This window comes from Microtus pennsylvanicus, chromosome 16, assembly GCF_037038515.1.
Source record: "Microtus pennsylvanicus isolate mMicPen1 chromosome 16, mMicPen1.hap1, whole genome shotgun sequence".
Classification (NCBI taxonomy): Eukaryota; Metazoa; Chordata; class Mammalia; order Rodentia; family Cricetidae; genus Microtus; species Microtus pennsylvanicus.
Window position 1 is genome coordinate 7097088 of NC_134594.1, and position 25790 is coordinate 7122877.

At 44.1% G+C, this 25790-nt stretch overlaps 1 protein-coding gene across 1 annotated transcript in view; it reads right to left on the reverse strand.

The window, feature by feature from the left end:
- Positions 1–8788: 8788 nt before the first annotated feature.
- Positions 8789–25790, reverse strand: part of Prkci (protein kinase C iota) — a 57578-nt gene continuing 40576 nt past the window's right edge. The window contains exons 9-18 of the mRNA XM_075950443.1: positions 24727–24903; positions 24212–24309; positions 23707–23793; positions 23309–23444; positions 20784–20871; positions 19389–19514; positions 18233–18312; positions 16118–16207; positions 15527–15642; positions 8789–11486 (exon numbers count right to left, since the gene is read on the reverse strand). Coding sequence (XP_075806558.1) covers positions 11399–11486; positions 15527–15642; positions 16118–16207; positions 18233–18312; positions 19389–19514; positions 20784–20871; positions 23309–23444; positions 23707–23793; positions 24212–24309; positions 24727–24903 — 1086 coding nt within the window. The 3' untranslated portion in view covers positions 8789–11398. The remainder of the gene's footprint in view (positions 11487–15526; positions 15643–16117; positions 16208–18232; positions 18313–19388; positions 19515–20783; positions 20872–23308; positions 23445–23706; positions 23794–24211; positions 24310–24726; positions 24904–25790) is intronic.

The window sequence follows — 25790 nt, forward strand, 5'->3', positions numbered from 1 at the left end:
CCCACGGGGCACCCTGGATTCCCAGAGGCCAGTAGCCCTGTCAGTTCCTCTAGCCAAGGGAGTCAGGGCCAGGTAAGGCAGCAGCAACTGCCTGCTGTCGGACATGAAGACCGTGGCTGTCCGAGGAGGGCTTTGTGGGAAGTGATACAGGAGGCTCACACTACTTCCAGATCCAGCGTGGGGCAAGCCTGGCAGGACCGAGGCAATGCATGCAGCTCCAGCGGAAAGAACCGTGTCCGAACAGAGCTGCGGGAATGGGCACCACGGAGTCAACAAGGTTGAGACTGTCGTCCGGTTGTGCGTGCGCACTCTCTAAAAAGACAAAAGCTTAGAGAAAATCTGAGATGCTCTTATGCGTTAATGGGCATAACTGGAGCCATGCTGACCCTGAGTCAGTTACAGCTTTCTAGTGTGCACCAGCCTGAGATGCTACACCTCCTAGTACTCACTAGGGCCAGTGATACTTGTCAGGGTCTTTGGGATTAAATGAGAAGCGTGCAGATGTTTAAGAAGTCGTACAGCATCACAAGTGCACCTGGGCTAGCCTGCTCCCAGAAGGACAGCTGTCTGGCCTGGTTAGTGCTTGGGTGGGAGGAAGGATTACATGGAATGGAAGGCAAGTTACAGTGTCCGTAATGAGGAGGGCAAAGTCGTTCTACTGAAACCAGACCTTCCCGATGAAGGATAGAGAATTCCTTCTGAAGGGCAGGCATTTCGAATGGCATCTTGATCTGAAATACCCACTTTTTTTTTTTTAAATGTGTAGCCCAGGCTTGCCTCGAACTCGTGATCCTCCTGCCTCTGCCTCCTTCAGCAAATCCTACCGGCGTGCGCCACCACAACCGGCTGAAATACCCACTTTTAAAATATCTCAGTGTCGTCTAAAATATCCTGGTCATTATTGTAGCTCACAGGGTTTGCAGTGGGCGACCCTGTTGGCGCTCCCCTCCTCCGCACCCCAGCAGGCCACAAAACACCTTCCACTGCCGAGAGAGAGGGGGTTTCCTGGTCAGTCCTAGCCTGTTTTTTTTTTTTTCATGTCCTGTGACCAAAGTGTGTGGTGTCTTCAGCAACAGGATCTTCTTTAATGTCAAGTTCTGGTGGGTAGCCAATACTAGTGACAATAACGTGTATTTTTTTTGGGGGGGTCCTCTGGGACACCTTTAACCAACAACTCAAGGAAGAGTCCCTACACCCAACATTGGGCTTTTCATTTGGCAACAATGACTTCTGGGAGGAGCATAATCCTGCAGGGTAACTCCCCTTCAGCTCTTATATGACTACATCCCCAGGGTCAGTTATCTTCCCCATCCCGTTTGTCTAACTGTCATTAGCCCCTACCCCCCTTTTTTGGTTCTCTGAGACAGGGTTTCTCTGTAGCTTTGGAGCCTGTGCTGGAATGCGCTCTGTAGACCAGGCTGGTCTCAAACTCACAGAGATCCACTTGCCTCTGCCTCACAAGAGCTGGAATTAAATGCGTGCGCCACCACCGCCCAGTTGGTCATCACTCTTATGCGAATCTTAGTGTTGAATCTTCAGTTCTGTGTCTTTAACTTGGAGTAGCTGTAGAATACAGAATCCTAGGAAGGGACCGCTGAGGGCGGGGGAGAGGAGAGATCTGGTGGGTCGTAGTGGGACACAGGCGACAAGAAGGTAAACAGAGGACAGTGGGGAGGGAGGTTTGGTGGGAGTGGTATTAAAATTCCTCTTCCTATACCAGATTACATAAGGCCGTTCCCTCTGGGCTTGGCTCACACTGGTTTTGAACAGTTCTATAGAATGTTTACAAATGTTTAACACACGGCAGGCCCGGGTCAGCTGGAATCATCTGTACTAATATTTCTACTTGGGTGGCCCTAACATGAGGAATGATGTCCTTTGGGAAAGTTACATATCTGTAGCAGTTCTGGGAATAAAAACAAATCAAAAACCAGCAGCAGGCCGTTTTAATAAAGCTCAGAGCTGCCCTCTATTTTCAGAAAGAAACCTTTACTACTTTGGAGAGTCCTCTGGGAGTCAAACTGCAGATCAAGAAGTGGTGTCAACAACACCACAAACCTAAAAAATGTGTTGATAGAAACCTATAAAGGAGAAGGTGGGAAGCGGTTTAAAGCAATTTATGGTGCGTTTACAATCAGTTGTTTTGGGCAATGAAGTGAATTAACCGCTTTGAATTGAGGAGTGGCAGGAGGAGTTGTCAACAGGGTTAGAAAGAAAAATATCATTTCTTGGCAGTAAAGCTATTTATTTCCGCCCACAACACAAGCATCTCACACTTACAAACCCAGTCGGTAAGGCACCAGCCAGACAAGCCTGGCGGCCCGAGTTCCAGCCCCGGAACACACAGTAGATGCAGAGAAGCTTCTCCTGGAAGGTGTCTCTGCCGGCAGCATGCACACTGTAACATTCTCACACTCCACACATGCACAGTACAATAATGGTAAAATAAAAATCTCAATCCCAGGCAATGCTGCTGAAATCATGTTTTTTTTTTCTAAATGCGTACGATTGTTTTGTTTGCATGTGCCTGCGTTCACCCCAGGAGTGCCTGGTGCAGAGGTGACAGAGGGACTCAGATCCCCAGGAACTGGATTTGTAGATGGTTGTGAGCCATCTGGGAACTGAACCCAGGTCCTCTGGAAGAGCAGTGTCTGTTTTTATCTTTGGTTGGGTTTTTCTCCTGCCAGTCCCTGGGATTAAAACTAGGGACTCATGCAAGCTGTAGCCCCAGCTGAAATCATGTATAAGTGACTGATTACTTGAGTGTCTGAATTTATGGTTTAAGTCTGTAAAGGACACCACTTTAATGCCATGTAACATTTAATTCAGAAAGTTCACAATACAATTCCTTGGCTTGTTTTAAACTGAAATCCTGCACACATCAATAACCAAAGTCAGTTCTGGTTTCATATTTATTCATTTGAGACAGGGTCTCATGTAACCCAGGCTGGGGTTAGGGGAAGCCGCCATGGCTGCCTCAACCCTCCCTGGTTTTATTATCAACTAGAAGTATTCTTCAGGGCTGGAGAGATGGCTCAGCAGTTAAGAGCACTGACTGCTCTTCCAAAGGTCCTGAGTTCAATTTCCAGCAACCACATGGTGGCTCACAACCATCTGTAATGAGGTCTGGTGCCCTCTTCTGGCCTGCAGGCATACACAGAGACAGAATATGTATACATAATAAATAAATAAATGTTTAAAAAAAAAGAAGTATTCTTCATAGGAGAAACATGGTATAATTAAACCCTCGTGTATATTTCCCCATTGCCTGACACAGAGGAGGTTCTTATTCACAGTTAATATAGATCACACGGTAATACAGAAATTACGTGTTTAGATTAAAGAGGGAAAAGAATCCTATTAAAGCCAATCTCCCAAATAACGTAGATTTTACTTGAAGAGCAATTTGATTAGTATGTTGACTTTCAATAAAATCAAGACACCAATAAAATCCTGAACTTCTTGGCCAATGGCCTGCCTGTGGGTATGAAACACTTCGCAGGGGATACTGACCATCATTAGGCAAGAGACTGACCCCTAGTGGTGGCGAAGCAGAGCGTCACCCTTCAGCCAACCAGACCCAATGCTGTCAACCCCCATTTTCTCTCGCTCAGGCCGTGAACCACTCTGCTAGGGAAAGAACATTTTAATCCAGGAAATATCTCCTACATAAACACATGTATATGCTAAAAACAAAAACACAAAAAACAACAACAACAACAACAACAACAACAAAAAACCACTTTAAGACAACTTTTTCTGCAACACAATTGTTCATAGTATCAAAAGAAAAATGCCTTAAGATTGCACTTTTCCTACGACCGTAGAACGAGTACGGAGCCTCCAAACGGACTTGTAGGACGCGGTGGAGTGCCAGGTCGGAGGGAACTACCAGAAAAGGATTTACCACACCCTCTCCTCTCCGCCCCCACCAGAAACTCTGGAACCCTGGAGCCGCGGGGAAAAAAACAAGTTTTCACTCAGCACCCCGAGGAATCCGCTAGAGCTGGAGGGATCCGAGAGCCCTCACCTTTCAGCTCAGAGCAGCCGCGCCAGCAATTCTCTCCGGAGATTTGCGCCGCTCTCCTCCTTGACAGCCGAGCTTCTTCAGTGAGCGTGAACTCAAAATTCAGCGTGCTCGGCCACCAAAATCTGACATCGGTATCCATACCCCAAGCCTACCCCCAAGATTAGCAAACGCCCCAGGAAGAGAAAAGAATGTTAAGGCCAGGGGTTGGGGTGAAATGCTTTTGGACGCGCGTCGTGGCTACGGAACTCTTTAACCACAGCAGTAGTTACCCGCGGGTAAGACTTGTCCAAGGTCAAGCCAGTCAAAATTCCAAAACTGACGCGCAGGCGTGGGAGGGGGGCAGCGGCTCACAAGGCCCCACCCTTAGCTGAGGAGCTATTGGCGGTGGTGGCCCAAGTAAGGGGTGGGGGGTATTTTTCTTTAGGGGTGTGGGTGCAAGCATATGGGCAACACTAACGTGGGTTCTGAAGGGGAAGGAAGGCAAGTAGGGAGCCGTACCTGCTGTGGGGAGGGGTCTAGGGGAGATGAAATGGGGAGCGCAGGGCTTATGATCAAAATATGTACACACGCATGACATTCTCTAATAAAAATATTATGCTAAAAAATCTCTCAATCGAGGCAGAGGCAGGCAGATCTCTGTGAGTTTGAGGCCAGCTTGGCTCCAAAGCTACACAGAGAAACCCTGCCTTGGGCAGCGCAGGAGGATCTCCCTACACTGTATTTTAAGCTTAAAATAAGGAAAGTTTAGCAAAACATCAAGGCTGACATTTTGACTCTGATTTCAGGGCTACTCAGCACATGCCGAGTATGTATGAAACTGTGGGTCAAACGGTAACAATACAGACAAAAATCAAGACAGCAAAGCTGAGTCCACAAATTCGTATCATTCTGTACATCGAAGCATCTGCTTTAAGTGAAACTCCAATGACAGGAAAAATTTTTGCTCAAAATTTCTCCAGGCTAGGATATAGATCAGAATTAAGAGTGCTTGCTGAACATGATCAAAGCCCTGGGTTTGAGCCTCCAGCACACCACACACACACACACACATACATCACACAGGCATGCACACTCACGCATGCACACACGTGCTCTCACACACACATGTACACTCACACACACACACACACACACACACACACACACACACCTATGAGTCCATTAAAATGTAAAGTTGGGAAGGTCAGGTCAGGGAGCTGGGACGATGTCAGGAAAGTGATTGCCTTACAAACATGAGTCTGGTGCCCTGAACCACATAAAAAGGCAAGCGAGGTGGCATGTGTTTGTAATCCCAACATGGGAAGATGGAGATGAAGGATTCATGAGGCTCACCGGCCAATTAGACTAGCTTACTTGGTCAAACTCTAGGCCAGTGAGAAACTTCATCTTAAAAACAAAAACAGCAAACAAAAGGAGAGACCTGAGGACCACTCGGGGCTATGTTGATAGCCACAAGCACACTCAGAATTTCAAAGTTAAATTTTGGTAATCTACATTTTATTCCTAGACAATAATATAAAGGCACAAAACTACTCACTAACACAAAGTTCCTATGAAAGATTTTCACGTCTTATTTATCCGGGGAAAGAATGATGCTCAGCACTGTACGGAGGTCAGAGAACAACTTTCAAGAGGAGATTCTCGACTTCCACAACCTAGGTCTAGGGATCCGATTTCAACTGTCAGCTTGTTGGCAAGGGCCTGTACTACTGAACCATCCCACCCCAATCGTTTTTCCAGACAAGGTCTTCTATCATAGGCTGATCCTGAACTCTCAATATAGTCAGGAGAATCCTATTGTCTCCAACCCCTAAGTGCTGGGATTACAGCTGTTTGCCACCATGCCCAGCTTGTGTTGAGTTTGAAATCTAGCCATATGGTTCTAGCACATTCCTTTTTGAAACTATATTACATAAAAATGTTGCAAATAAAAATAATGTCACACGCTGAGATTAACCAGACTGAGGCCACATAACTCGAATGAACTTCTATATTTAGAACATCCATTTGGAACAAAAATAGTTATGCTTTTTTTTTTTTTTTGGTTTTGGTTTTTCGAGACAGGGTTTCTCTGTGGTTTTGGAGCCTGTCCTGGAACTAGCTCTGTAGACCAGGCTGGTCTCGAACTCACAGAGATCCGCCTGCCTCTGCCTCCCGAGTGCTGGGATAAAATAGTGATGCTTTAAGTGGGATTTTGCTCTTTTGTTCACAATTGAGTATATTTTTGTGCACTTATCCACCCCCCAAAATGAAAAATCCATGGCAAGAGTGGAACTAGAAAAACAAGATTTACACCTGAGCATACCGCGTTCTCATCACCTCCAGTCCTTCATCCCCTAATAAAAAAGCCTCCCGTGTTCTCTTCATGCATGGTAAACTCTACCCAAACATACATTTGCTTGCAAAAATACATGTTATATTGGCTAGGTTCCACCTGAGGGAGATGTTTTTTATGAGATTGTGACTGCACAAAATATTATAGTCTGTCTATTCTATAAATGTTGTGATCATATTCTTCGTTAGAGTGAAGAGAATTCACTACTCCCAAATTTCCACTGTCCACTGTTGATGGACAAACAGGTTGATTCCAGTTCTTTCCCATTCTGTGTGAACGAGGAAGACAGCAATAAACACAGAGGTGCATCTATCTATGGTAGGCTATGGTGTTCTGTGGGTATAGATCCAGGAGTGAAAGAGTTGGGTACTATGGCAATTCTATTTTTAATTACTCGAGGAATCTCAAAACTGATTTCCATAAAGGGTATATTACTTTAGCCCCAACCCTTTGTCACTTACCGACAGCTGCCATTCCGACTGGGTCAGGAGATATCTCAAAGTAGTTTTAATTTGCATTTCCCTGACATGGATATTGAACACTTTAAAAAAAATTTTTTTTTTTTGAGACAGGGTTTCTTTATGTAGCCCTGGTTGCCCTAGAACTCGCTCTGTAGACCAGGCTGGCCTTGAACTCACAAAGAACTGCTTACCTCTGCCTCCCGCGTGCTGGGATTAAAGCCCTGTGCTACCCCCACCCAGCTTCTACAGGACGCTTCTGACACAGGTCTGTACTGCCTATCTACTGTGGTGTAAATGAGCTAACAAACTCTCTAACTTAGTAGATGCGTCTGATAGTTTTAAATTTTCTATACCCTAGAAAAACATCATACCAAATCTCTCTTAGATAAGTATAGTCAACTCTGTTTCTCCAATACTAAAAATAGCAACTGGAGCAAATATGTGCTAGTGTCAGCAGAGCCTGAACTGCCAAGTGAGGACGGCACTCTGTCACACTTCACATCCCCAAATCTTTCCTTCTGAGCTCAAAGAACCATCGGTCCAATCAGAAGCATCGGCGGCTTGCTCTCCCGGTCCACTGGGGAAAGCCAATTATCATTTCTCAGCACGAAGTGCAAAATCAACCTTAGTCTTGGGGGAGAGCACCCATGATCTGTGTTTCTTCTTCCTGTGGATTTCCAAGACACAGGAAAGCTCTGTGGAGCCTACTCTACATCTAGTAAGTGCAACAAGACAAAGTCAAAACCCGCGAGCTTCATTGTGTTATGTGAGGGCAAACTGGCCACACCCCGCGTACTTACTGCCTCTCCTTGGTCGTTCTTATTAGCCGTATTTAGTATGACTCAGTGTGTTACAGTAGATCTGTGGCTCCGCCTACTGGGACTACACGGTCTTGTGTCTCTTATTCCATTCCTTCCTAAAGCAAATCTAGGAAAGAGCCCAGTTCTACCACACTCACACTGCTTGGCGTTGTTCAGAAACAAGCTGTCAAGGTGTCAAGGGCTGGAGACCCGTTTTGCCTTCCAGGGGAAAGCTGGCTATCCCAGTGGCTGGCTCAATGTCTCATGCAAAATCCCCCTAAAACCCCAAGGTCCTCGCTGGGCTGCCTGGAAATGTAGCCAGCACCGAGTGTTAGTGACGCAGGGAACTGTCTGATGGCAGGCACTTCCCTAGTAACAAAGGTTGCAATCAGGATGAACACAGGGGAAGGGCTTCAATATACAGTTCCCTGCTTTCTGTCGATGAAGGCAATGAAGATGCAATTACCATGGAGAAAGGAGCGTTATACAGTGAAGACTATGTCCATGGGACACCAACTATTATCCAGAGAGTGAAGTTCCAGCAGTTGGGAACACAACAGGTCAGTGTGAAGCCTAACAGAAGGATGACCCGCTACTAATGTCTGGATAAGCTTTTACTCCGTGTTCAGTTGATCTCTTATTTTTCACATGGGAAGACCTACTGAGGAACAGGTTTAAAATGTACTAGAATCCTTTAATCACAACTACTAGAATGCTGTCTGAATTACAGGAATTCTGTAACAAATGTTGATAGTCTAGTTCTAAAACTTTTTTGTTTTAAAGATTTACTTATTTAAATTATGTATACAATGTTCTGTCTGCATGTATGCTGCAGGCCAGCAGGCAAGACAAGGGCACCAGATCTCCTTACAGATGGTTGTGAGCCACCATGTGGTTGCTGGGAATTGAACTCAGGTCCTCTGGAAGAGCAGCCAGTGCTCTTAAGTGCTGAACCATCTCTCCAGGCCTGTTTTTGTTTTGTTGGTTGGTTTTGAGAAACCTTGTCTCAACAGTCCTGGCTGTCCTGGAACTAGCTCTGTAGATCAGCCTGGCCTTGAACTCACAGAGATCCACCTGCCTCTGTCTCCCAAGAGCTAGGATTTAAGGTGGTGCCCCACCATTTTTTTTCAATGTGGCACTTGTTAAAAATGGTCCACTCCTCATAGGTATTAAACATTTTATTTAAAGATTTTAATGTAAAAAAATTATACAAATACAGATTACGTTAATAGTGAACAAGACAATATTCTACATGACAAAAATAAAAACAAATTTCTAAACTAAATGTACCGGCACTGAGGACACATGGAACTAGACATCCAATCCAGCTGCATGTGATAAAACGATCCGACCACAGTTTATGCAAATTAAATGGTTTCTAAGACACTCCGCTCGTTCACACCAAGAGGCCCCTGATGAGTATTTTGAGAACTTTTACATCCGTATAAGGAGTTGGCACGTAAGGACTGAAAACTAGAACTAAAGACATTTACAATAATTCTGTATAAACACACACAGTAAATTTTATTAGTTAAGAAAAAGATTTAAAAACAAAGACCGCCATTAATAAGAGACCTCATGATAGAAAACTGCTCATTTGCACAGCAGAGCCGGAAACGGGTGAGTTTTACTGGGGATGAGGGCAGGGAAGGTGTGTAACTTGGATTAGTTCATTTAATGCGTAGACAAATTTGGCGATAATTCACTGATTACCTTTCTTGAACTGTTTCACCACAGGAAGTAGACTCACACCCCATAAGAAATATTGTCACACACATAAAAAGAATACCTTGAAGAAAATGGTTTTCAAAATGAAATACAAAGTCCCAAAGAGTCGAAGGCCCCAACGACCGCATTTCCACACAATCTCCGTGGCTGCTGGACGTTCCAAGGTGCCCAAGCGTAAGCGTGCTGACCCTCCAGAATTCTCTACCAGTTTATGACGTGACGCTGCCTTGCGACTTAAAATAAACCTAAGCATTGGGGAAGCACACTTCTCAAACATGAGACAAACATGGACATGCAGGTAAACAGTTGCTTCCTGATATGCATTCTACTGCATGTATTTGGCTCCCCCCCATTTCTTTACTGCAGGGGAGGGTGTGCATGTGCCACGGTGCACTAGCTTGTAGGAGTTTGTCCTTTTCTCTCACCATGTGGCATCAGAGCCAGGCCACCAGGCTGGGCGGCATGTCCTTCACCTGCTGAGCCACCTCACTGTCCCTTACTTAGCTGCAGTCAATGGAGGCTTCCAGTGCTCTCGGCCTCACGTTATTTGAAGAAAAGAATGCATGACACAGACTTGGGAAAGCTTACACTTCTCACGAAACACAGCATCCCCCAAAGGATAAATTTTTAAATACCTACATGTTTTAAATCATTATAAGCTCAACACTAGATAGCATCCCTAAAATTAAATTTTACTGATTTGACAATTGTACTTTATCTAGATTATTATTTTAAAGTTCCTTTATATAAAAATATTTAAAATAAACAGCAGAATGATGTTAAATGGTACTTCTTTAAATAAAAATGTTGCTAAATACTAATATTAATAAAAATATTGCGGAGAACTGAAGAACTCTGCCTCTGAAATGCATTCTATTATGTATTATGTTTATTACCTTAGACCTAAAACTCAGTAGGAACTGCGAACACGCGTGTTACAGTTACTCATGTCATACATAAACGCCATTAACTGGTCCTAAAAGTACAAACAATGTACTTTGGGGAAGGAATCAAAAGTAGTTAAGACATTCTACTTAGAAGATAAATTATTTTCCTGCATACTAAGTAATAAAATATATGTATATATACACTCTGCCTCCCCTGAATGAATGGAATGCTTTTCTAAGTTTGGGAAGAAGTGAGTACTTCCTCATTATTTAAAACAAATCTCAAAAGCAAGTGTAGGATTCATTCCCAGTAGAAAATAAAACATTACTATTATCCTTCGTTTTCCTTTGTATGTACTGAGCAACTGTCCATATGCTCTCTGGGTCCTTGAACTGCATATGCTACTTCTCTCTGAGAAGGCAAGCTCAGACGCTAACCCCTTATTCTAAAAAGAAAAAAAAAATTAAATACAAAATAAGCGGCGGTGGTGGCACACGCCTTTAATCCCAGCACTCGGGAGGCAGAGGCAGGGGATCTCTGTGAGTTCGAGGCCAGCCTGGTCTACAGAGGGAGTTCCACGACGGGCACCAAAGCTACAGAGAAACCCTGTCTCAAAAAAACAAAAACAAACAAACAACCCACAAAATAAATCATTGAGCCAATTTTTCAAACATAGCTAATTTATAATCCAATTCTTACTAAAACAAGTCAATTGTGTATCAATTTGATAACCGTTCCTTTAAATATCAATAATTATCCGAACTAATGAGAAAATTTATAGGAGGATTCTTCAAGGAACTCTGAAGCTAGCTTATGAGATGTTCTGTGAGCCACCCTCCACTACACTATTAGGCCTTCCAGTGACTTCCCACGATGACAACAACTGTGGAGACTGATGATGTAATCCCACCCTGCATCCCAACACAGCAGAGGCTCTGCTTGAGAGGCTGTGGTACTTCCTTGCTGAGTACTCCGGAGAACAAGCGAAACTAAAGTCTGCCACGGCTGTCGGGAAGCGAGCTCTAAGAGTCCTATCATCTAGAAGAGGATGCTGGGAGGTTCTGCAGGTGACAACACAAACGCTAACGGTGGCCAGGCTAACAGGCTGATCCATGCAGTAACGGCAGTAAGCAAATGAACAGCTGAAAAGCGAGGGTCAGACACATTCTTCTGCAGACATCAGAAGAGGGTTGATATACTCAAAACCTTCGAATTCAGACTGATCAATCTTCCTCACGATGTCACTGTTGAAAGAAAAGTGAATTTATTTTCATCATAATTAAGATTTTTTAGCCTTTAAACAGTGAAATACAACTAAAAAGAAAAAAACAGAGCTAAATGATTTTAATTGTGGAAAGAAAACAAGTTTTTAGATTAATCACAAAGTGAGTTCTAGAACAATTAGGAAGGAAAAAGCCCACGAGGAAAACTAATAGCCCCACAAGCAGCAGCCTGAGAGCCAAGAGGGCTCAGAATCAGGTTGAGGATTTTTAAAAACACAGAAATTATCACAATCCCAGGTATTTTAACTTTTACTCTGAACAGAACTCTTGATTACGGTAAATAGGCAGGTCTAATTTAACATCCAGCTCAGCAATCACTTAGCCAGGCAGATGGTGAAGAGAGGGAAGAAGCTAGCCAAAGGCAACGGCAACAGCAACAAGTGCAGCGCGAGACCTGGAGCAGAGGAGAGGCTGGCACTGTGTCACCCTGGACACCCAGCTTAGTGCACACTCCAGCACCGGAAGGGACGTGCCACACTGCCAAGCACAGCACTGCAAAGCTCTAAGAGAAAGCAGTGCTTGTGGTCGACAGCAGGTGGCTTCCTCAGTCCCCCACCTGACTTTCTGCTCACTGATCTAGAAGGATGGTTAAACAGCTCCAGGTCCCCAGCATCTCTGTATCCCGAGTACTAGTATTAAGATGTGTGTCGTCACACTTGCTAGAGGTGTGAACTCAGGTTCCCATGCTTGCATGGCAAGCACTCTCCCACTGAGCCATCTCCCAATCCCACTGTCTGCAATATTTCCCACAGTGTAAGCCAAGTCCTCTCTAACCACACGTGGAAAGGGAGGGCAACACCGAGCTGGAGAAATCAAGGCAGTCGGCGTTCACTACACTGCATGCGGAACTGGAAAGGCGGGCAAGTGTGCAGAAACGAAGACCACACCAGAGCTGGAGCTGGGGACTAGAAGGGCACTGAGGGGGAGGGGCCACTGGAAGGACGGCGGCGCTGCATTTATGACTAACGAGGTTCCATGAAGGGATTTCAACTGGTGAAAATGACAGAGGAAAAGAGAGACCTGAGTCAGGAGAGAGAGCATGACACCCGCTAGCGGGCAGTGGTGAATGACAGACTGCCCCAAACACCTTTTGTGTTTTAGTGGTAGGGCTAAAAAGCAAGGCAGGGACAGAGGTGGGGTGGGGGTGTGGACAGTTGTCACCTGGAGGTTTCTGACTCGGGCTGAGGAACTGAACAGTCCATGAAGCATACTGGATAGGATACACAGTAAAGGAGGAGGAATCAACGAGCTGGGGGACTACACTCTTGGTATAATGTGTGAGACTGGATCTCGGGTTACGGCAACAGGATAAGAAAAGAAAGCTCAGATCCAAGTGCTACAGGAAAACACACAAAGCTGCCTCAGCAGTGGGTAGTATAGAATCTGCTGGCTGAAAGACATCAACAAGCATAGCCGAATCTGGTCGACAGGAATAGGTGGTGGTGCAAAAGGCAGCCATAAGGAACGACCTAAACCGAGGGACAGCACAGTGAGTCATCTGAGCTGTTTATCGGTCAGTCAGTGAGATGTCAAACAGACAGACATGCTCAGGAGCACCACAGCGTGGCAGCGAGACGCTCTGCAACCACCCTTGCTTCTTCATAGGAACGTTATCAAGTGGACATGACCGAGGACGGCAGCGAGAAGCTCAGAAATCACCCTCGCTTATTCTTCACAGGATCCTTGTGAGGCGGACGCCATGAGAAGGAACAGGATCCGAGAAGTCATGCAGTTCTACAGAAGGCTTCACGACAGATGAGAGTAACAGGGACTTGAGCATCCCTCCTCTGGCTAACCCCCCTGTTCCTTCTAACACACAGCTCTGTCAGGAACATCCACCATACAGGGCCAGCTGAAGTCTCCAAGGCACGAACTGAACACAGCAACAGAAGGTGGCCATGTCCAGAGAAAGATGACAGACAACTGTTCACAGAGACAAGCTGAACTAGGACGGCAGTGCTCTGAGCGCCATACCTTCCCAGACACGGGGGAGAGGAGGACTAACCAAACAGTGCTCTGAAACCTAGAAACTGAGACGTCACCCTCACCCGCCAAAGGTTAGGCAGCAAGCTCATCTACAAACATCTACCAGGGCCGACCACCCTGACAGAGTCTGGAAGCTACTGCTCATTCCTTACTAAGAACAGCAACACGCGTCTCTTTAAGTGTCTGAAGAGGAAAAAACGAAGCGACACAACCATGCTGTGTCACAGAAGGGCTCAGGTTGTGTAAAAAGCACAACTGGTGTGTTTAGGTAGGAGGAAAACTAAGGTACTGAAGTAGTAAGAGCTGGGAATGGAGGGGGCAGACCAGACGGAGGGGCGGCCTTCCAGGAGTGAGGTCATTCCCAGCAGGAGGCAGAATAAGGACCCAGAGGAGTGAGGCCAGACCTGAGACACAGTCATCTGAGGTCATAGTCCTGAGAGACACAGTCATCTGAGGTCACAGTCCTGAGACACAGTCGTCCAGAGAGGTCACAGTCCTGAGACACGGTCGCCCAGAGAGGTCACAGTCCTGAGACACAGTCATCTGAGGTCATAGTCCTGAGAGACACAGTCGCCCAGAGAGGTCATAATCCTGAGACACAGTCGCCTGAGGACACAGATGTCTGAGGTCACAGTCCTGAGACACAGTTCTGAGGTCATAGTCCTGAGACACAGTCGCCCAGAGAGGTCACAGTCCTGAGACACAGTCGCCCAGAGAGGTCATAATCCTGAGACACAGTCGCCCAGAGAGGTCACAGTCCTGAGACACAGTTGCCCAGAGAGGTCACAGTCCTGAGACACAGTCGCCCAGAGAGGTCACAGTCCTGAAACACAGATGTCTGAGGTCACAGTCCTGAGACACAGTCGCCCAGAGAGGTCACAGTCCTGAGACACAGTCGCCCAGAGAGGTCACAGTCCTGAAACACAGATGTCACAGTCCTGAGACACAGATGTCACAGTCCTGAGACACAGTCGCCCAGAGAAGTCACAGTCCTGAGACACAGATGTCTGAGGTCACAGTCCTGAGACACAGTCGTCCAGAGAGGTCACAGTCCTGAGACACAGTCGCCCAGAGAGGTCACAGTCCTGAAACACAGATGTCACAGTCCTGAGATACAGATGTCACAGTCCTGAGACACAGTCGCCCAGAGAAGTCACAGTCCTGAGACACAGTTGTCCAGAGAGGTCACAGTCCTGAGACACAGTCGCCCAGAGATGTCACAGTCCTGAGACACAGATGTCACAGTCCTGAGACATAGTCGCCCAGAGAAGTCACAGTCCTGAGACACAGATGTCACAGTCCTGAGACACAGATGTCTGAGGTCACAGTCCTGAGACACAGTCGCCCAAGTCACCTCCACCAGTCAGTGGTGGAGACGGATAAATTCTCACAGACAGAGTCAGGAAAAGTAGTCCCTGAGAGAAGGCTCTAACGAACAGATGCCAAGAGATATAAGAGAAGTGAACACCAAGAGCAAAGGCCCCTTAGATTAGAAAATCTTGGGGAGAAAGGGAGGGAGGGAGGGAGGGAAGGAGGGAGGGAGGAGAGAGAGAGAGAGAGAGAGAGAGAGAGAGAGAGAGAGAGAGAGAGAATGAATCAAAACAATCTCTTTGAAAGGAAGTGACACAATCAAGTACTCTGACCCCTGCTGGCCACACGAGAGACTTGCATCACTCAGAGAAATGCTCATATCTGAATGGGGCAGTGCAGCCCACTGGTAAGTACAGGCCTTGGCCAGTCAGCCCCGGGTGGGAATCCCGACGCCTGAGCACCTCTCCTTAACCTCTCTGAGCCTTGGTTTCTCATCTGTAAAGATGAAAATGCCCACTCTACAAGGCTGTTGTGAGAACTGGGATAATGCACACGAAGTAAGTGGATGTAACCACAGCTAGAGTTTTAAACAGCCCAGCAATGGATGGTTACATATAAATTAGAGAGTATTTTCAACAATAAACAGCCTTACGATTTAGATTTCAAAAGAAGTTTAAAACATCTTAGTGTGAGGAATTACTTACTCATCATCTGGAGTGAGCTGGACTGGTTCATTCGTAAACTGGGAATCAAAGTTATCCAAGCCAAATTCTCCAGAAATGTTTGGTTTAAAGGGCGGCACCACCTGCTTCTGCTCCATCTGAAAGAGAACCCCAGAAACACCGTGCCTCTGCACTTTACCTTGCTCTCCCACGTCTCACCCGGCACGCTGCGACACCATTTCAGCAACCATGGCCACATCTTATTAATCTGAACGTCGGTATGGGCCTTAATAATATTACAATCTGCCCCTGTACATTAATGTTCTCTTCTGTTTCTAAAGCTTCTTGTTTATCTTCTCTTTTCAAGACAGGGCTTCTCTGTGCAGGTCTGGAGCCTGTCCTAGAACTCACTCTGTAGGCCAGGCTGACTTTTGCCTCGCAAGTGCTGAGATTAAAGGCGTGCGCCACCAAGCCCGGCTCTCTAAAGCTTTTTATAAGTACTATAGAGTAGTTTTAAGTTATTTAAGCTACAATATCTTAGCTTTTCAATAACTCATTAGCATAATAAAAGTTGGCCCTTGGTTATAGTAAAACCCAAGCAACAACAACAACAAAAAAGGTAAAGGTACATACCATGTCCCAGTCCACATTTCGGAAGAACGGGTGTCCTTGGATGTCAGCAAATCCAGTTTGAGGGTGGCAGCCCAGCCGTTCCTTTGGGTCCTACGGCAGAAGCAGTGTTTCGAGGGCTAGATGAGTGAGATTCCTGTTTTATGGCACCTTTGTTTGGAAATGTCTAGCTAGTTCTAGAAAGCCCACCACCAAGCGAGTCATCTAGAGCACAACAGGTAAGGGTTCCTCCTGGCTCTTCATCAACTTATCATGGCAGTAAGCGGGGAACTCGAGAGCAGGCATGGCGGTGAACACCTATAACCCCACTGAAGCATTTTCTTTAAATTGACCAGACACAAAAGAATTGGAATTCAGTACACTGTGAATGTAATCTTCACTTGATAATTGTTCTTGTTGTATACAGTCTTACTATGTTAAAGTTAAAACTTTTCATTTTTGTTTATGAACAAAAGCGGGTGTTGGGGAATATTATTTTAAGGTGTGTTGCTTTTGTTTATGCTTATGCTACATTTGTTTAACTGTGAAGCTGTGATTCTTTGCCTGTCTAAAACACTTGATGGTCTAATAAAGAGCTGAACGGCCAATAGTGCGGCAGGAGAAAGGATAGGCGGGGCTGGCAGACAGAGAGAATAAATAGGAGGAGAAACAGGAAGAGGAAGAGCAACGAGGAGAGAACAAGAGAAGGACATCAGGGGTCAGCCATTCAGCCAGCCTCGGAGTAAGAAAGTAAGATATTCACAAGTAGGAAAAAGGAAAAACCCAGGGGCAAAAAGTAGCCAGGATAATTTAAGAAGATCTGGTAAGAAACAAACCAAGCTAAGGCTGGGTATTCATAACTGAGAATAAGCCTCCGTGTGTGATTTATTTGGGAGTTGGGTGCTGGGCGCCCCCCGAAAGCCTAAAGAGAGAGGTGGAGGCAAGAATGCCAGAAGTCCAAGGCCAACTGTTACACAGAAGGCAAGGTCAGCCTGGGCAAGTGAGCACGACCACCCCCCTGCTAAGGAAGGAATGTGAGGAAAGTAAGGGCAGCATAGCTGGCTTGCTCTCACGGGCCAGAGTTCAGTCCTCACTGAGAACCCTCTGAACGATATCACACTTACGTTTAGATCAGCGTTACACCCTATGCTCAACTACAGCAACAAACCCTAATGTCTTAAGACAATGACAGCAATTACCTGATCACTGGACTGAGATGGAGCTCATAAAGCCTTGGCTTTTACTCTTACTGTGAATTGGAATGTTTTCTTTTTCATAAAAGGCATTTTATTTTATAGATTAGCATCTCTCAACTTTATTTCTCATTGTATAAAACATAAGCTTTCCAGTTTAAATCTTCCCTCAAAAAAACAGTCATTCAGGAGTTCAGTGGTTAAGAGCAGACTAGCTGCTCTTCCAGAGGTTGGACTCCCAGCACCCACACAGCAGCTCACAATCAACTCTAACTCCAGTTCCAGGAGATGTGATGCCCTTTTCTGGCCTCCCTGTAATGCAGTAATGCACGTGGTATACAAATACACACACACACACACACCTCTCTAAACTAAGTGCCGATTTCCGATTTTATTAAACTTTGTCATTATCTGCTCAAGGTGGCAAATATAACCCATTTTCTACCCTATTTATGTGAAATAAAATTTATGAATCCCAAATTCATAATCTTAGACCCTAAACTCCTCTAGTGTACCAACTACCACAAGTGATTGATGCTTACATTTTTAAGATGCCATTTCATTTCCTCTGAATTGGGTTCTTAATATGAAATGGGTAGAAAATACTACTGACCACATGCTCAAAAAATACACAGTGACCAATGGGTGTTATGGATAACACACATAAAACAAGAACCGAAAATGCAGCTTTAGTGATTCCTAAGGCCCCATTTTTCCTTCACTGATACGATATTTATGTATCACTCACACTAAAAGCATCAATCTAGAATCTGGCTGGGGGTAAATTATATTGGCCATGTGGCAAGGATAATCAGGTCAGGATTTGATCGTGTCTAGCTGACCACGGAGTAAACTCCACCCTAACTGCACTGCCTGCGTCTCCACTCACCAGGCTGGCTCACAGTAGGGAATGGAGGTCACATCAGATCTCACACACGGTTCTTACCTTGTTGAGAAAACTCTTCAGCACACTTGCTGCTTTTACAGACAGAGAACGTGGTATGCGAATTTGCTTTTCCAAAATAACTAGGAAGGTAAGAATGACAGTAATTTTCAGCTTTTTATGTGACTGGAATATTTAAGTTTTTTCTTTAGACGCCAAGATATTTAAGGCATTTCAGCAGAAAACACATTATCTACATAACTGAAATTCTTCATATAGTTTTCTAATCCCTTAGCCCTCCTTCTCAGAGCTGGCCCTCACCTGAACACTGCATTTACTATTTACAAGCATGTGTTATTTCTTAGATCCTTGCTGTGCCTCAGTTTCTTCCTCTGTAAACAGGAATAGAAGCAACACCTGCTTCACAGGGTTCTTACTAGGTATAAAGTTAATAAGGGAAAGTGCTTGCATATGTAGCACAGAATTATTCCAGGAAATGTAAAATTATGCTCCCCCCCACCAGCGGTCCTGACGAGTTCCCACTGCTCTATACTTCCAAGCACTAAGCACTTCTCATCAGACTGAAGTCTGTCAAATGCACAGGATGAAACTGCAGCTCACTAACACTCAGTGTGTATTCTTTTTTTTTGGGGGGGGGGGGTTCGAGACAGGGTTTCTCTGTGGCTTTGGAGCCTGTCCTGGAACTAGCTCTGTAGACCAGGCTGGTCTCGAACTCACAGAGATCCGCCTGCCTCTGCCTCCCGAGTGCTGGGATTAAAGGCATGCGCCACCACTGCCTGGCTTCAGTGTGTATTCTAACCACCAGAGAGGCTGGGGGCTTTTCATATTAACCGCTTTGTGGTAGAGAAGCCTGTGCGTGGCCCCTGCTTCTGTTCAGCTTTCAGCACTCCTCGCTGTGGGCACTGCAGCCTTAACACCTCTGGGCTCTCTGATATCCTCACACTCTGCCTCTCTTGAGCTTGGGCACTAAGCCGCGGTTCCCGTGCAGAGATTAGACTCTCCAGGCACAGACCCCGCTTCAGTCTCTGCGGCTGTGTTAGGAGCGTGGAGGAGCACTGCACATGGACTACCGACTAGAGTGGGAACGGGAGTCACAAGTGTATGTCCAAATTATTCCCTTTCTTACTCAGAAGAGTAATCTGAAAGCCTTAATTTTGCTCTACATTATTGAGAATCTTAACAAAATCCTGTAAATTACCTTGGAATAGATAGTCCTCTGTATTTTGGTCAGGATTATCGGAGCTCCCAACAATATCAAATGGAGACCTTCCGGCCATCATCTCAAACATGAGCACTCCAAGAGCCCACCAGTCAACACTGAAGCCTTTGGAAAGAAAATTCAAATAATAAATCTTCTCTGTATTCATGAAAAGCCAGCAATTAGAAATCTACTTTATCATGAAATGAACTGTAAATTCTAATTAGATTATAAATAGTCTGGTAGGCACTAAGAACTACAGAAAAACTGGTCCAACCTTAAAAGGAACATCTATATACGAATCCCTCTTCCCAAGCAGAGGGATGGTTATGGAAGATGGGAAAGACTATAAATGCAGGAGGTGCTGGACCAATACAAGGAAAGAACAGCTTCCAGACACATCAGGGCAGCTGCACACAGGAACTCACAGCAACTGGGATAGCATGCACAAGCCCTGTGCAAACTCTAGTCAGACCAAAGGCCAGCGTGGGAAGGGTGGGCAGACATGAGGAGCTGCAAGCGATAGCTGCTGGGGGAGGGAGTTCCTCTAAGAGAGTTGCTCCTTGTAAGTTGACCATGCTCCTGTGGGCAGCACACACTGGACATGAGCGAAAAAGAAAAGGACACAAAGGTGGGTGAGTGGGGGGGTGGATTTGGGAGGAATGGGACAGGGTAGATACGATCAAAACATATTGTATGAAATTCTCAAAGAACTAATAAAATGATAAATACAAATGTAAAAAAAACTTAATGGAAGTCGGACGTGGTGGTGCACATTTTAATCCCAGCACTTGGCAGAGGAAGTCAGATTTCTTTGAGTTCAAGGCTAGCCTGGTCTACATAGCAAGTTCCAGGACAGCCAGGGTTATGGACTCAGAAAGGGGGCGGGGAGAGGCAGATGCGATGTACTGTCTGATGCTTGACTGCCTGACCTAGCCTTTAGCATCTTTTAGACTCCTAGAGGAAATATCCCAAGGGCTCTGAACAATCTAGGAGTTCACAACACTGATTTCACACAGCTGATGGCCATTCCTGGCTACTGTGATCTAGGTATATTATTTAAACTGTTCTGTGCACCAGTTCCCTCATTTATAAAATCAATTATGCTAACCTCAGATTTCAAGGGAGCTTAGAGTTAATTATTTGTAATAGTTCTTGACACTGCTCAGTGTTTGTCATTAGTAAAATGTTATTTAAATGTATACTCCACCAAATACCAAACTCTTTTTGGCTCTGGTTTCAGAATCTGAGAGTCTTCATATAGGTTAACAGAACCAAGAAACATTCATATTAATAGGATGAATACTAAAATGCTATAGTATATTATATTGTAGTTGGTACCACATTAAACTACCAATATAGCAATAGCTAAAATACCACCTATTTATTTATTACCATAGTCTTCTCCTCTTAAAATTTCAGGAGCAATGTAATTGGGAGTTCCACAGAAAGTGCTAGTTGTATCTCCAGGCCGTAATCCTTCCTTTCATAGGGTAAAAAGGAGGGAAAAAAAAGAAAGATAAGATACTATTTTAAATTTACCTCTCTTGTACTTCATCTACTGTCTAAACCATGTATATGCAATATATTAAACCTAAAATATAGCATTATGAACAGTTATCTTATCATGAAAATTGGGATTGCTACTAAATAGTGAAAACAACACCAGATGTTGCTAAAGTCAATTTAGCCAAGAGGCAGGCGGGTCTTTGTGACTTTGAGGCCAGCATGGTCAACAGAGTGAGTTCCAGGTCAGCCAGGGTTACACAGAGAAACCCTGTTTCAAACAAAACAAAATAAAAAACACTTTTAAAATAGTATTTGCTGGGCTGGAGAGATGGCTCAGAGGTTAAGAGCACTGGTTGCCCTTCTAGAGGTCCTGAGTTCAATTCCTAGCAACCACACGATGGCTCACAACCAGCAATCTATAATGAGATCGGTGCCACCTTCTGGTGTAAACGAATCACCCAACATGACTGCTGACATTTCAGCGCTTGCTTCTGGTCACTTTTCCTATGGAGCTTGTCTTCTACCTTGGTGAACAGTAAGGCACAATGCACAAACAGGCTAAGTAGAGAAAACACTTTTAGCTAAATAGAACAACCATGAAGAACTATAACAAATACAAATTTCTGTATACCTACTAACATATTTTTTTAAAAAAGAATAAAAATGAACAAGTTAGGAAAATTTCATTGTATTCAATCATAAGATTCTAACATTCTTCTACCAGAAAATACAGGCTACATACCAATAACCAATAAGCAGAAAAAAAATTAGATTAAAAACTAAAACTAAAAAGAAAAAACAAGCATGGCGGTGCAGGCGTCATCCCCGCACTTGGAAGACTGAAACAGGAGAACTATTAATTCAGGGACAACCTCCGCTACATAGGTTTTGAGACCTTGTCTCAAAAGAATAAAGCAGAAGCAAAGCCACAAAACAAAACCCACCCAAACAAATAAACAGAAAATAAAAACAACCAAATATGTTACATATACCCATATACGCAGTATAAATATGGTCAGTCAAATATGTTTGAGGGCAAAGGGAAGGACAGTCTTTGCAGGGCTGGGGAGAGGGGGGTAAAATCTCGCAAGACAGTCTAGGTCTGCCTTGAGCTCATGACCATCCTGCTTCAGCCCTGCAGAGGTGAGTCATGCCTTGGCCTCCGTGTGCTATTGGTAATCTTTACTCATGTTCAAACAGTGATGAAGAAGAAGAAGAAAGAAGAAGAAAAGAAGGAGGAAGAGGAAGAGAGGAAGAAGAAGAAACCACTGTTCTAATTTGCTCATGTTTTCATCTGTTCTTGAAACTCACAAGAATCCACTATTATTGTGGTTACTTATTCATTTATTTTGTGGTTTGTTTTTTTTTTTTTTTTTTGGAGACAGGGTTTCTCTGTACAGCCCTGATGTCCTAGAACTTACTCTATAGACCAGACTGGCCTTGACCTCAGAGATCTGTCTGCCTCTGTCTCCTGGGATTAAAGGTGTGACACCATTGCCTGGTGTGATTTAAAAAAAAAAAAAAGAAAGAAAACAGAGAGAGAAAGCACTCTAGGAGAAAAATGGCGAAGCAAAGGGTCTCCTACACAGAAGTGAAGGATGCATAGGAGGGCACTGACTACCTTCTCACTGTCTACAAATGAACACTTACATGACAGAATAAATGAAGGTGTATCATAGGAAACGGGTCTTGAGTTGTACACATTGTGTGAAGGCTTTATTTTCTAATATAAGATGTACTGATGTAACATTAAATCCTCAATACCACTCAAGTGTTTTACATCTGTAAGAACATGGAATTCTGCTCTAGTGGCACCTCCTCCAGGCGGATAAACACAGTGCATACACTCACACACCTGGAGATGCTTTGTTGGAGGAGCATTAATAAGTAGAACAGTTTTCTAGACATTTTGTGGCAAAAGACCAGATCTCTAAATGAAACACTGTTGCCAAAAGAATAAACCACCAATAAGTAGGCATAATCTGAGATGAGGCAAAATGCTTATTTGATTTTGTTCTTACTTTATATCAGAGATTTGAAATTTAAATATAAAAACAGACTCCTAAGGAAAATTTGCAAGTAGCTTCAGGGTCTACTAAATGGTAAAAGATTGGAAGATGATATGCAAATACTGGGTTAACATGAGGACTGCAGGTAATTTTTATTTCCAAATTTTCTTCAAAAGTGTATCAGCTTTCAAGACAAAAAAGCTATAATCAATTAAAAATATTTAACCCTATATAAACACACATATCACAAAAGACATGGAATTCTGAGAATCTAAATGGTCAGGGAGTACACTCATCTTCAGCTAGAATTCCAAAACATCCTAAACAAGGCAGTTGATCATTTCCCATCTGAACCCGAAGTTACTCAGTTGACAGTTGCGAGCTGCCTGAGGGCTCTCTCACCTTACACATGCCATAGTCAGTCAGTTTAATGTGTCCTTCAGAGTCCAGCAGCACATTATCCAGCTTCAAATCTCTATAGATTATTCCTCGCTCATGCAGGTAATTCAGTGCTAGACTGATTTCTGCAGAGTAAAACCTTAAATTGAAGAAAACATACACATGATTTTCCTACAACTGGTCACTGCTTGAAAAACCCTAAACATACACTGAACACAAACAGATTTTAATATGTGATAGGTATACTATAATTTGTCATGTAAACTAAGCTAGTTCAGCCTCCTCATGACTTACAAAGAATAAACTAGCAACAAGATAACTTGTTTATGTACTGTATTCAACTAGCAGACACAAGGTCAGGCAGTCCTGAGGCACAAATCCAACTCAAACAAAAAACTTACCTGGCATGTTCTTCAGGAAGCTTTCTTTGTCGCTGCATATGAAACATTAGATCCCCTCCATTTACATACTCTATAACAAAAAACAACCTAAAACAGAGGCAGAACCACAGTCAAAATGAGTCGTACAGTTTTAGCATTTCCAGTAGAACAGCAATCACACAGCATAAAGGGCTGATTGAGTCCTCGCCAAGAACTCAGTGAGAACAAGAGGCACGGACATAAGAAAGGAACCCAGCATGGCACAACTACACGACTCCACTCTAGAGGGTCTGCTTGGGGTAATGAGCTACTGACTAGGTGAGTCATGTCTGCATGTCACGCCAGGTAAAGGAGACATCATGTCCTAAGCTGTGAATGTGCAGGGCACTAAAGGGCTGGCTGTCTACACTACTAGTGACTGGTGTTAGACTGGTATTGCTGATTGTAGCAGGAAGTTCTTAGTGCTCCTACAGGAATTACAGGAAACAGATGAAGCCCAGGAACATTCTGTCCACTTTAACCTCACCTGCTTTCTGTCTGGAAGCAAGAATGCAGTCCAACAAGAAAAGGGTGATTGGACGCCTGCTCAAAAACATGCTTCTCCGTCTGCACCCAGTCAATGTCCTGTTTAAAATACCAAAGAAATCTATGTCAAATGAAATGACCAAAACTATGATAAATTTGTTCTTAGCAAGCCAATCATCACAAATGTTAACTAATTCGACTAAATATCAAAATTACTCACTGTCATGAAACAAAAGTTATACAAAGAGAAAATACAGTAACAAAATATCCAGTATTATGAAATAGTCTTGAACACTAAGAAACCTCAAGTACTTCCCTTCATAATGATATGCCTTGACGTTATTTATACCTAAGGCATGTTCTTAGAGAAGCAGACCACAATAACGACACGCACAATATGCTGAAGTAGTGCGCTTTTGTTATGTCTGTCTGTGTGGCACTCTGGATTACACCAGGGCTTCGGACATGCTAGGGTTTGTCTAGAAGTAGAAAAAACATAAACATCACCATGCTTACCTCATCATCATTGACGAGCTCTTTTTTCACAACTTTCATTGCATAAATGCGATCTGTTTTTTTTAATCGAACCAACAGTACTTTGGCATAACTTCCTCTCCCTATAACGCGAAGCAAATCAAAATCCTGGAGACCTAAACTTGATGATGCTTTGCCGCTTTCCCTGGTGTTTGTTGCCTGTTGAGAACATTTATATAACGAAGTTTTACCTGGAAATATTTTGTTCAATTCTTTCTATTTCTAACACACTGTTCCAACTATAATAAAATATTTAAGTTCTTAACGCTTTTCTTATATTTATATATTCTAAATCTAAAACATCTGATCTTTGAGAGACAGGATGAGCTTGTGAGTTAAGAAGTGTTAAGAACAGAGCTGATCTGAGGACCTGACAAGTTTTAAGCACAGTATTATGGAGACACATGAATTAAACATGACACTGACTTTCATGACTGGGAGAAGAGATGATGATAAGGAGGATAACATATGTGGACAGGATAACAGTGGCAGCTGTGTGCATTATTTGGTTTTCTAAACAGAATTTAAGTTAGAATATCAAGATAGAAAAGTCAGCCGGGTGGTGGTGGCGCACGCCTTTAATCCCAGCACTCAGGAGGCAGAGGCAGATGGATCTCTGTGAGTTCGAGGCCAGCCTGGTCTACAAGAGCTTGTTCCAGGATAGGCTCCAAAGCTACAGAGAAACCCTGTCTCAAAAAACCAAAAAGGATAGAAGAGCCTGTAAGGGAATGGTAGACACTAGATAAATGTAACCCAGGCTGTGAGAGGGCACACTCCAAGGTGTATGAGATGCTACAGGCAGGAAATGACCAGGAAGCAGTATAGATAGCAGTAGATTTGATATTAAAGGATGGCAAAGGAACCCTTTCAATTCATTTAAAACTAGAAATTTAAACACCCATCATTTCATGCAGATCATCAAAGATAATTTTCTACATGATACCTGCAAAGCCAAAAGAACACCTTTAGGGACCATGCCCCATAAGAAGAAAGCAGGAGCCGGGGGTGGGGCACAACTTTAATCCCAGCACTCTGTGAGTTCAAGG